The following is a 12,490-nucleotide window of genomic DNA, read 5'->3' on the forward strand; positions in this document are numbered from 1 at the left end:
GGGATTTTTTGAGGAAGTAACATGATTTTGGAATGAACAGGACCTGCTGGATTCACTGTACTTTGATTTCCAAAAGGCACTTAATAAGGTGCTACATGAAAGCTTAATGTGGAAAATAAAAGCTCCTGCTGCATGGATAACATATTGGAATGGATACAAGAATGGCTAGCTAACAGGAAGTAGAGAATAGATATAATGGTCTTTTCTGGTTGACAAGATGTAACACCTAGTGTATCAAAGGGATCAGTGTTAGGTCCTCAACTATTTGCAATTTATACACAGGACTTGGATGAAGGGTCTGAAGGTCAGGTTGCTTTATTTGCTGATGAAACAAGGACCAGGTAAGAAAATAATTTGCAAAAAGGACTTAAGAAGGCTACAAAAATGGGTTAAGTGAGTGGGCAATGATCAGGTAAATGAAGAATAACATGGAAATTGTGTGACTGTCCATTTGAACAGAAAGATTGAAAAACAAGGATATTGTTTAAAAAGTGAAAGTTTTTACAACCCCAAGATGCAGAGTGTCTTAGTGAAATGTGAAAGGTCAATTTGGTAGCACAGCAAGTGATTGCAAGGGGAATTGAAGTCAGGAGGCTATTTTACAGTTTTACAGGGCAGAGATCCTAACTGAAGCATTGTTTAAATTATTGATCTTCTTATTTACGGAAGGATTTAAATGCATGAAAAACAATTCAGAGAAGGTTTACTAGACTAATACCTGAAATGTATGGGCTGTCTGATGAGAACAAGTTGGACAGAATAGGCTTGTATCTGTTGGAGTTTAGAACAGATGACTTGATTGGAACATGTCAGATCCTGAGAAGTCTGCACAGGGTGGATATGGAAAGGATATTTTGTGGAAGAATCTAGCTGGGGTCCAGTGCTTAAAAATAAATAATCACACAATTAAGACCGAGATAAAGTGAATTTTTTTTTCAGAATCTTTGGAACTATTTTTCCTAAAAGACAGTGGAAACAGTCATTGAATATTTTTAAAGCAGAAGTAAATAGATTCTTGATAAGTCACAGAACGAAAATTTATTGGGGATAGACAAGAATGTGAAGGAACCAGATCAGCCATGATCTTAGTGAATTAGAGAGCAAGTGCAAGAGGATGAGTGACCTACCCTTGCTCCTAATTTTTGTATTTGTATGTATATATGTTTCCAATTACTTGTTCAGTATCCATAACGTATGGCATTCAGAAGCCATGTAATAGTGATGGAGTTATTTGAAATGTATTTGGGGAAAAAAACAATCTAATAAATCTCATTCAAACACATTGCCATTGATAATGCAAAATAAATTGTCACTGAAAGACGTATTAATCCCATTAAACAGACATTAATTTTTGAAAACAAATATCCTTCTGTAGCCAAAACATAAGCAATAGATTGCCTGCTGAGCTTAGGTATGATCTGTTATTGAAACTTAGTCAAGCAGTCATAATGGCTACAACTATCAAAACAAATCATTGCAACTCCAGATTATGAAATTGAAAGACCACATGGTGTGTTTTGAATTTCAAAACAGATCACCTGTCAATCAATGTAGTGGATATTGAGTTTAAAAAATATTCCACTCCAGGAGAAACTAAAGATCGCTGGACATTTAAAATATAATCCAAGAAATGACAAAATGGTTATGTAGCACATTTTTCTGCATCTTCAAATGCAATATGGCATTTTTCCAATGGGTAAAGTACTCTTAATGCTTTTTAACACTCAAATAACACTAGTCAACTTAATGGTCAACTTAACTTTCAAGAGCAGAGCCCTATGATGGACAATGGCAATTCAATATATGATATTTGATAATACTTGAAGTTATCAAAAAACTTAATATCTACCCACCAGAATGTTCCTGACACATGGGTAGGTGTCATCTGACACCCTTGGGGAGGGTTTAAGTCATCTGACACCTGCATCAGCACAAAATAATAGTTGGGGACAGGGGTGTTGGAATTGGGGGAGAAAATTCAAATTTCCCACAGGGCTAAAAATCTGATCTGAAATCAAAAGATTGTATGTACTCAACTTGTGAAAAGGGCACACAAAAATAATATTGGGCCCTGATAGCACTGCAAATTTGAAACTGCTACAAATAAATTCTCAGTTTTTATCATTGCCAAACCCATTTTCTACCTCCATCACCAGAAATCTGGTCCTGCTGTCTCTATTTGTAAAACTCCAAATGGTATTGTTCCTTTTATGCCTTAATCTTTCTGGACTTTCACAGAAATATATATTTGAACCATTTGTCCTTTTAGTCATCTATTTTTTAAATATTTCTCCATTTAGTGTTAATTCCAAACAAAGTCATACAAAACTATATAGCCCATTCTTCCTGAAAGATTTTGTATCCTGTCCAGTTGTCAAATTTCCTGCTGTGCGTTCTCTATACCTCTTCAAATCATTTGCATAGGCTGAGACCAAATGCAGATTCCGCACTGATACCTAAGATCATGAGTTCCAACTCTTCCCCAAGCAGAACATCTATTTATCATAAGTCTGTTTGACATCCAAGAATAGATTTTCTATCTAAATGGCCTTATTTCCATTCATATCATAAACTTACAGCCTTCAAACAAACCTCTCATTAATGCTCTCTAAACACAGTTCAGAATCTAAAGCGGATAGACATATTGAGGCTTTGCCTAAAAGTTGGAATGTGTGCACTGACACTTTGACCATTCCCAAAGTCTAACCATATTTCCTATCACCTGCCTTATCAAAAATCTATACTAACAGAGCAAGGCAATCACCATCATGCTTCCTCCTTTGACTGCCTCTTCTTCTCCAACCCTTTTAGTCTATCTTTGAAATCCTCAGTTTTTAGAAAAGGTGGAGACAGGAAAATGATTGCCAAATAAAAAGAGATAAATGAACAAAATCCCCCAATGAATTGGACGGGTGTCGAAGAGTGTGGTGCTTGAAAAACACAGCTGGTCAGACAGCTGTGTCAGGAATGATGAAGAGCTTATGTTCAAAATGTTAATTCTCCTGCTCCTCGGATGCTGCTTGACCAGCTGTGTTTTTCCAGCACCACACTCTTCGACTCTGATCTCCATCACCTGCATTCCTCACTTTCTCTGAATTGGACAGATTTTCACTAACCACCATGGCTTTGAGCTCCATGCCATCCGGAAACTGGGTCCTGCCACCAAACTGGAAGGTTTTCTTCAGATTGTGGTCACAAGCTTTAGCAATTCCTGCACAAAGAAGTCAGAAGCAAACTATTAAACATTATTGGCCGAAGTGAGTAAGAAATGTCTCAAACAGTACTGAACAGAGTGAGTCAGAATCAATCAGTTGAACATCACATTCTGCATATATTTTTGAAAACAAAAAATGGAGAAAATAGGTCAAAAAGAAAAAAAATAGTCACACCATAAGAAAATACAAGTAAATAAAAAGAAATACCTTGAAAACTGGCACCAGGAATCCTGCAAACAGACTCCAGTAACTTAAAGAGGTACGGCTTGAACACTTCTGAACACTTGTAATAGGCAGTGAGGATATAGAGCAGCCTCCAGCCTCGTGGAGCACTATCACTGCAATAGACATTGAAACAACTTCAACACTTTGCTGACATCATGAACCTACACATTGCTAGCAGCAATCAAAACCTTCTGGTGCAATTGTCCCTTAATCAGGTTTTTCTGCAAACAGAGGAAGAGAGAATGTGTACTTATGCAGGTTGATTTATAATCAATGATGCACTTCACTATAATCATACCATAACATAGGAAGAATGACAACTAATTTACATATGAAAAGATCCCATAAACAGCAAAGTTGATAATGATCACAATATTCTAGTGATGTTGGTTGATGACTAAATATTGGTCAAAACCTGATAAGAACACTGTTGCTCTTCTTTAAATAGTGATTGTGAAATTTTTATACCTGCCTGATAGGGCAGCAAGGCATCAGTTTAATAAATCTTTTGAAAGATGTCACATTCCACAATGCAACACCCTGTTTGTACTGCATTGGAATGTGAGCCTGGATAATGGAGCTCTGATCTCTGGCGAGTAACTTGACCCCATGACTTGCTGACTAAAATTGGAACGTTACCATTCAGCCAGAGCTGACACTTCAAATTTCTGAACATTAATATCTCCTGCTTGCAACTCCACATTACCTTTTTGATATAAATAAACAGGCTGACCAGTGGAGTGAGCAGTTTCAGTTTGCATCATAATATGTTGACAAAACAAAGTTCTTTTTATTAGAATGAGCTCCAACTCTCACCCCCATGCCCAACATCTCATTCTCTTCATTTTGTCTCTCCCTTTGCATTGGGAGCATATCCAACACATCAGACACCAAGACAGAAGCTTTGTAGGCAGGCCAAACTCACTGCTATGTGCTAGGACTTGGATCCCAACCTGAAGGTTTATGGATCAAAAAAGGGTGAATCATTGGCATGTATTGAATGCTTCCCTCTTTTTCTAGCTATTTGTCTCTGTTTGGCTTGCCATTAGTCATGTGACCTCTGCCACTGCTGTAAATGCCTTTGAGTGTAGTCTTTGGGAGCCATTGAACACACACATACACACATCGCTTGTAATAATGTGGCTAAGCGCATGTTGCATGGAGGGATTTGCAACACAAGGCCTAGTGAGATGTTTACTGTAACTTTCTAAACATACCCCATTAACTACCTACCTCATTCCTGTAGCATCCCTCACATTTGATTCTAGCTCCATCTTATTGTGTGCCATTCTCAGAACCATGAGCCACTCACCAGATAACTGCCACAACCCTTATGCCCCAAGGACAATTAGATGTCTTAGCTGAAAGTACCTTAGAATGTAAACTATGACAGGGGTTAAATATACATATCACTTACAATAGGAAGGGCTAGTTGAGGGCATATATTGAATACTTGCCATCTTTCTCTAACAATCCTTCTATGTGACTACTGTATAATCAATGGCAGTGAATGGCTGAGTCTGAGATGTTAAATACTCTACATTTTGGCAGCTTGGGGTTATGACTGGTTTTTCCTTACGTTTTTGAGCTGGTGTTGTCAGTGATCTGTTTGATAATCTGGCAGTAGGTTTCATCTTTCATTACTTCATGTTCCCCACACAGCTGCAAAAGACAGAACAATACCAAAAGAAAACGTCAAACTCCCCACCACTTAGCAGGTGAAAAAGAGACTTTGAGTACAAATTTTGACTAGACCACATTCTTCATACTGTTTTTGCAGAAGACCAAAGCAACACAGAGTGAAATCAGGAATGCCACAGTGACTGAAGCAACACTGGCTGCAATCAAAGGTACTGATCTGCCAACATATGCTGCTTACTCAGTTGCAAGAGGAGAGGAGCCCTGTTAGAGCACTAAAGGGAGGAAATAGGACACGTAAAAGGGCAACTTGCTGTCAAAGTCAGTAATTCTACAAAGATACATCCTATTCAGAATTAAAATGGACGGTGAGCTGGCTCATTGACTTTGGGAGTTGTTACCCAGTTCTACCACCCAAAGTCTCATTTGTCAATCAACAGTAGTTCATAAATTTTCCAAGTCCCACTCTCTTTCTTCTCTTCCTTCTCCTGAACATCATAGTTTTATGCTAGCTGGCTGGGCAAGTCTCCCACAAATCCCATTGCACTCATATTCTAAATGCAAGAGGCTCAACATTCCTCTTCGAGGTGAAGTTTCTGAAAGGGACAAATTTTCAGTATGGGAACCACACACCTTCAGTCATGCTGCTATATTGAACACTCACACAGAGACATGTATGAACAGACAAATACTATATTCAGATTCACACATACCAAAATTTGAAGGCATGCAGGTTACCCTTTACCTTAAGAATACTATAAACAGTGTCTTGTTCTGTCTGTCCTTTGAGTGGATGGTCCCCCATAAATTTCATGACAGCTACAGAGGGGAAACACATGTGCATTATGAATAACAAGAAAGGCTAACTGCTGTCAAATTGAGCAACAAAGCTCATAAAGCACCGACATACAAATCCCAGTGGAGGTCACTGGCTTCACATTTTAATTCAATAAGCAAACTTATTGGAAACAAATCAGCATGTTCACCCTTGGCTCCCTCCAGATATCACCTTTGGAGAGGATGTCATGCGTGATTGCATACAGTAAAATATTTTGAGGGCTTGATTGCCATTGATCTCTCTGATCGCAATGTATTCTTGATCCATTTTCATATTGCAAGAGGTATTGACTCTGTAAGGTTGAGGGCGGATTGGGGGTGTTGTGGGGGGGTGGAGTGGGAGGTTTTGGTACAGCTGGAACACAACATTTTAAATGGTTCAAATGTCTAGTGGATGATGGATGTGCAGCTTTAGGGGCTTTCCAGAGATTGTTGCTCTTAATGTAGGGATTTAGGACCAAACTGTATGGAGGAGCTTATAACCAGAAGAAATCATGATCCCTACTGCTGTTAATCTATTCCTGCTTATTGAAGGGTACAGAGAGTGGAAGGGGGACATTCGGGGGCTGGGTTTTAACTGAGAATTTAGAGCAAGGAGTCCAGTTGGAATAAGGAGTTAGGATACGGCAGTGGAGTTGAAGAGGTGGGGTAGGGTCAGTGACAAGGAGGTTTCAGGGCAGGCCAAGGTATTGAGGAGATGGGTAAAGTTGGTTAAGGGGCTGGGGTGAGAGTCCTACCCACTCAATCCTAGCTGCACAGGCTGACAGGTTATAAATAGGTGAGTTGAGGCCATAAGGGCTGATGACCAGGACACGTCCCATTGTGAAAACTGTAATCTTCAGGTGTGGAGAATATTAGAAAAAAAAATCAGACATCTAGAAAGTGACACAGTGAGTGTAGTGAGGGTGTTATTTGATTTCTTGAATAGAAATCAGAGTTCATTCTCACCAATGAAGATCTCAGCTGCTATCTTGTTCAAATTCTCATCAGAGAACTCAATCAGGGACTCTTGGATTGGAGTCTGTAGAAGAAAAGTGAGAATGTTATATAAGTAAATACGAATTCACAAGATGTGTGGCTATATTTGATTATTAAAGGAATTAATCTTAAAGTAAAGATTTCACAAGTATTTCATTTAGTAAGGTAAAAAGATTCATGCATCATTTTCTTTCAATCAGGGCACAGACAAGTAACACAATGTTGTGATTTGTGTGTGTGCGTGAGAGTGTGCATGGGCATGCCCAAGTATGTGTATGTATTTGTGTACGTGAATGTGAGAACGTGTCAGAGAGAGTGTGTGTGAGTACCTACATGCATTAAGTGGCATGTATCATTAGATTTGGGGTTCTGAAACTAGTTGGCTCGGTTCAAGACCTTAACACAAAATGGTTGGATGACTATTTTCTGAATATGTGCTACCCACAAGAATCTTTACCTGCTGACTGCCTATATTCAGGAGCCACAGCTACAAACCCTTATCTCACATGTGGCCAGCGTGAAGCTTTGTGATGGTTGCACAAATTTGTAAAATCATCTCTCCAGAGTCCTGAGATGATTGCTTTCCCCACAGCTCACACCTTTGGAAAAATAACCTGAACTGAATGCATTTGTGGCTGGGCTAAATATTCAATAAAATTTCAGGACAGAGCCTTCATGCAGTTGACACCAGAAAGTAGATTGTGGTCAGAGGGAGAAGGGGGTAATTCAACTTTCCCAGAGCTAATTCTGCTCAGAGACAGTGGTGGCAAGGGTAGTGGGTCAGTGCAAGAGTAGACAAGGTAATAGTGACAGTGTTACCAGACAATAGGGCTGCTGTTTCTCATGTGTGTGTGTGAGAGAGTGAGAGAGAGAGAGAGAGAGAGACAACTAGTAGTGGTTTAACCTGAGGGTCACTTCACCTTAGTCAAGGTGAGAGAATGAGAAGGAGAATCCTTCATGGTAACCTCAGCCAATGCAAGGATCGAACCCACGCTGTTGGCATCATTTGGCATTGCAAACCATATGTCCAGTTAACTGAACTATAGCTCTCTTTACTCTTGCAAAAAGAACTCATGTGGAATCTTACCTACCGGAAATCAATGTCTTCAAACAATTTCTGTTTAACGCACTTAGTTTCTGCATCTTGCAGCCAGCACATCTTAGACTGTGGTAATCTATTGATTTGTTATGGGGTCGCTAATTCTCATTATTGGCAAGTTCCCTTTAATAATTGCATCTCTCGGATGGCCATTTGACCAGAATCATCATGTAGGGTGTGAGGAATGATTAGATCATTGGGCATTACTTACCTTTGTATACTTCACCAGCTCAGCTGAGTCTTTGGGATCTCTGCCTTTTTTAGATTTCTCTTTGGTGACCTCACTACAGAGAGAAAAAAATAACATTCACAGGTATTTTAGAGCTCATTTTATGTTATAGGTATATTTCTTTTTGTTTACAATTGTCAAATTGTTACTATTTATGAGATTAACATTTTTAAAATATGAAGCAAACATCCATTGTATTACATTTTTCTTTTTTTCTTTGCTTCAATATCTCAGTACCTCTGACACCCTGTCCTTAAAATACTACACCTTTTACATCTTAAGAATTCTTCGCTTTACAAACATTCCCAATGTGCAAAGCCAGCATTTTGTGAAAATGACAAGATAGTAACATTCAAGAATAGAGAGCTCCAGAGTTGTGAAGTGGCAACATTCAATTCTGCTCTGCAACAGGATTGAAGCTTATTACAGGGGTACATAGTTTTTGATAGGTCAGTCAGAGCAGTTCAAAGGTCACTGAAAAGCAGTTTTGGAATCACAGAGTGGGAGAAAGAGGGGTATGATTCTGTGTTAGGAGAGCTGATTTTTAGCTGTTCTGCAGGGAAGAAGAGCAAAAAGCTGGCTCTGTGCTGTTAGAATGAATTTAGGGGAAAACTCTACGTATTAGTAAGCAGCTAAGAGTTGGAGACTGGACTCAGAAGATGTCTGGGGAATTGCAAAAGTGAGAAGGCCACTGCTTCTGTGTTTTTAGCTTGATGAAGTTAGCTGCTGGTGAAGAGATGGAGTGAATAAGTACTGAGTACAATGTTTGGAGTTCTGGGGGATGTCCCAGAGCAGACACAGTTATTGAGGCTCTTGAGCATAAGTTTCAAGGGCAGATCAGCAAGAGTGAAGAATTGACATTTGATGATCTCTTGTATCATTAACAGCTGGAGGGAGATGCTGGGAAACACATTGGATCTGTCTTGATCACATTTGCTATTTGATCTGCACTGTCAGGTATATTACACATGTTTACCACAAATTAATTTTGGGTGTTAGAAATAATGTGTAATTTTATGAAAGGATTGTATCCTCTTCTCTTTTCAGTGCTGACACTGAATTTCATATGGAACTTTTGCTAGTCGTTTTGAATGATCTGTCAATCAATTGCGAGGCATACACATATGTCTATTGAATGTTTGTGTACTTTGAAGATAAGAGGTGATTTGTGACCAGTAAAGAATGTTTAAAGCATACTTGTAATTTAGCTTTGGCAAGAATTCATTCACCCAAAATCTGAGGATTACTTAATCAGGATGAGTAAATTAAATTATTTTTTATCCAAACTGGTTTAGGAAGAGTGCGGTATTGTGGGCAAAAGACAGACGGCACAAGGTTGACCAAGGTAAACAATGCAAACTACACATCCAAGTGAAGAATGGAAGAGGCATTGAGAAAGTACAAGAAAAGTGAAAGAAGCAGGACAAAAGGAAATGGATTAATACTGAGTGGTCAAGGTCTACCATCAGTTGACTGACCAGATCACTCTCAAACAGTTCAGATATTAAGCTCATACCAGAAAAGTCACACTTGGGATCTATGCAACTGTACAATGTACTTGTTCATTTGTGCAGTCTGGATGAACTGTGGATTCACACTGATCAATGCCCGTGTCTCACTCACCTTTTTAACTTGTGGGGCTGACGGAAGTATTTCTTGGCAAATTCAGTCATGATGTACTGGTTATCCTGAAGGACATATTCGGGTATACTCTCTATAAGTTCACTGAATGGTGGAGAGGCCTGCAGAAGAGTGGGTTCATATTGAAATAATGAACTGAATAGATAAACCTGTTGAGACATCAGGTCACAGATACTGCAGAAGGAGTCACAGTCTTGAGCTCCAGTTCATACTGAGCCAGCCCAGTTGTCAGTATGAATACTGTACTTAGTGCCCCTCTTCACCTGTGGTTTAAGTTAATCATTTCACTCTTACACACACACTCCCATACCCTTACCCCTACCCTCACACACGAGGCCTTGTTATCACAGTTAAAACAGAAGTTGCTGGAAAAGTTCAGCACATGGTCTTGTTATCATGTGTGCTATTACACACAATCCATTGTTGGCCACTAATAGTTCCATTATTCACCCTCCCAGTTTGATTGTTATCCATTCCTTTGCCTGTCTGACTGTTCTTCTCTCTCTTTGAGTTCTACCTCCATCTATCGTTTACTACTTGCCCCTCCCTTCACCCTATCTTCTGCATAAAAACATCATTTTCCTCACTGCCACCAGTTCTAAGGGTCACTGGACACAAAACATTCCTGATGAAGGGCTTATGCCCGAAATGTCAATTCTCCTACTTCCTGGATGCTGCCTGACCTGCTGTGCTTTTCCAGGACCACACTCTTGACCCAAAACATTAAAACTGACTTCTCACCACACATGCTACCAGACATGCTGACCTTTTCCAGCAATTTCTGCTTTTTGTTTCTGATTTCAAGCATCTACAGTTCTTTTGATTTTTAGTTAAGATTAATCATTTGTTCTTCTGCCAATCCTTATAGTAACACATATTAGAAGTCTGCAGCCTAGCATGTCAGGTGAGGGCAAAGGGGGAGATGAACCTGATTAGATTCAGAAATGAACTACAACAGGGCAGCCTGTACAATAAAAAGAACAATTTGTACTTATATAACTTTTAACATAGTAAAACTTCCCAGAGCATTTACAGGGCACTATCAAACAAAATTTGATATGTAGCTACATATTAGTGCAGATAATTAAAAGTTTGGTCAAAGAGGTTGGTTTTAAGAAATGTCCTGAGGAGGACAAAGACATAGAAAGGCAGAGAGATTTAGGGAAGATGTTCCTGGAGTTTGGGCTGAGGAGTTTGAAGGCACAGCCAACAATGATGGAGAGATTAAAACTAGTGATGGTTAAGAGATTAGAATGGAAGAACACCAATTTCGAAGAGGGTTGTAAGGCTGAACAGCCTATAAGGCAGGAAAAAGTGAGGCACTGGAAGAATTTCAAAATCAGGATAAGAATTTTAAATCAAGGCCTTGCTTAACTGGGGGCCAGTATAGATCAGGGAGCATTGTAACTGCATGGAATTTGGTGCCAATTAGGACAGGGGCAATAGAGTTTTGGATGACATCATGTTTATAAAACAATGGATTAAAAGAAGTCAGCCACAAGTGTTTTGGAGTAGTCAAGTCTATCAGTACCAAAGGAATGGAAATGGGCTACAGCTGCAGATGAGTTGAGGCTGGAGACAGTTAGTAGATGCTACAGGGATCTCCCTCCTACAGGAAGGGTGTTGTGACATTTGAAAGGGTTCAGAAAAAAATTACAAGAATGTTGCTATGGTTGGAGGAGATGGGAGGGGCAGTGTTTGAGCTATAGGAAGAGGCTGAATATGCTGGAACGTTTTCTCTGGAGGGTCAGAGGCTGGGGGTGACCTTATAGAGGTTTATAAAATCATGAGAGGCACGGGATAGGATAAATAGGCAAGTTTTTTCCTGACAGAGGACATCCATTGTAGAACAGGGATCCAAACCTCACACTACCTGCGTATCTGTGTTCACCTCCCTACATCACCTAGTGACCTGCCTGCATTCAGTAGTAGATGGATTGTGAGGTAAATTTAGTTTCAGTTCATATGCAGCCCCAGATGATTTTTAAGTCTACGAGCAACATCCCTTATTTTCTTTATAAACTGAGATTTGTACAGAATAAAACTGGTGCACCTTTTGCCATTTGCTGACCAATTTCTCTCCTTTTCTGTTTTTGTTGCTTGAATGTTGGACCCTCCTCACTTGGATACAATGTGATCAAAATTACAGAATTATTACAGTACAGGTGGAAGCCATTCAGACCATCGAGTCTGTACCAGCTCTACGATTGTGCATTTCACTTAGTACTATTCTTTCACTTTTTCCATCTAACCAACACATTTCTTTATTTTCAGCAAGCAGTCTAATTGTATTTTGAATACAATTATTTCTATTAAACCTGCTTTTCCATCGCACTTCTAGGAATTCCTGACCTTAACCACTCAGTCAATGAAAAAGCTTTTCCTCATGTTACTTTTGCTTCTTTTACTAACTACTTTGAATCTGTGCCCTTTCATTCTCACTCTATTCATGAGCGAGAACAGTTTGTCTTATCTAATCTGTCCTCGTGTTTTTGAATCCATAAATCCATGAATTAAATCTCCTCTCAACGATCTATTCTCCAAGGAAAACAACCCTAACTTTTCCAATTTATCTTCATCCCTGGAACCATTTTTGTGAATCTTTCCTGCACTTTCTGTAATGTCTCC

The 12,490-nt window shown here is 39.3% G+C and overlaps 1 protein-coding gene across 1 annotated transcript in view; it reads right to left on the reverse strand.

The window, feature by feature from the left end:
* myo15aa (myosin XVAa) overlaps positions 1-12,490 on the reverse strand; it is a 147,904-nt gene that overhangs the window by 20,805 nt on the left and 114,609 nt on the right. The window contains 7 exon segments of the mRNA XM_072560280.1: positions 3,117-3,211; positions 3,423-3,553; positions 5,020-5,102; positions 5,824-5,897; positions 6,864-6,936; positions 8,204-8,276; positions 9,845-9,963. Coding sequence (XP_072416381.1) covers positions 3,117-3,211; positions 3,423-3,553; positions 5,020-5,102; positions 5,824-5,897; positions 6,864-6,936; positions 8,204-8,276; positions 9,845-9,963 — 648 coding nt within the window.

This window comes from Chiloscyllium punctatum, chromosome 40, assembly GCF_047496795.1.
Source record: "Chiloscyllium punctatum isolate Juve2018m chromosome 40, sChiPun1.3, whole genome shotgun sequence".
Taxonomy (NCBI): domain Eukaryota; kingdom Metazoa; phylum Chordata; class Chondrichthyes; order Orectolobiformes; family Hemiscylliidae; genus Chiloscyllium; species Chiloscyllium punctatum.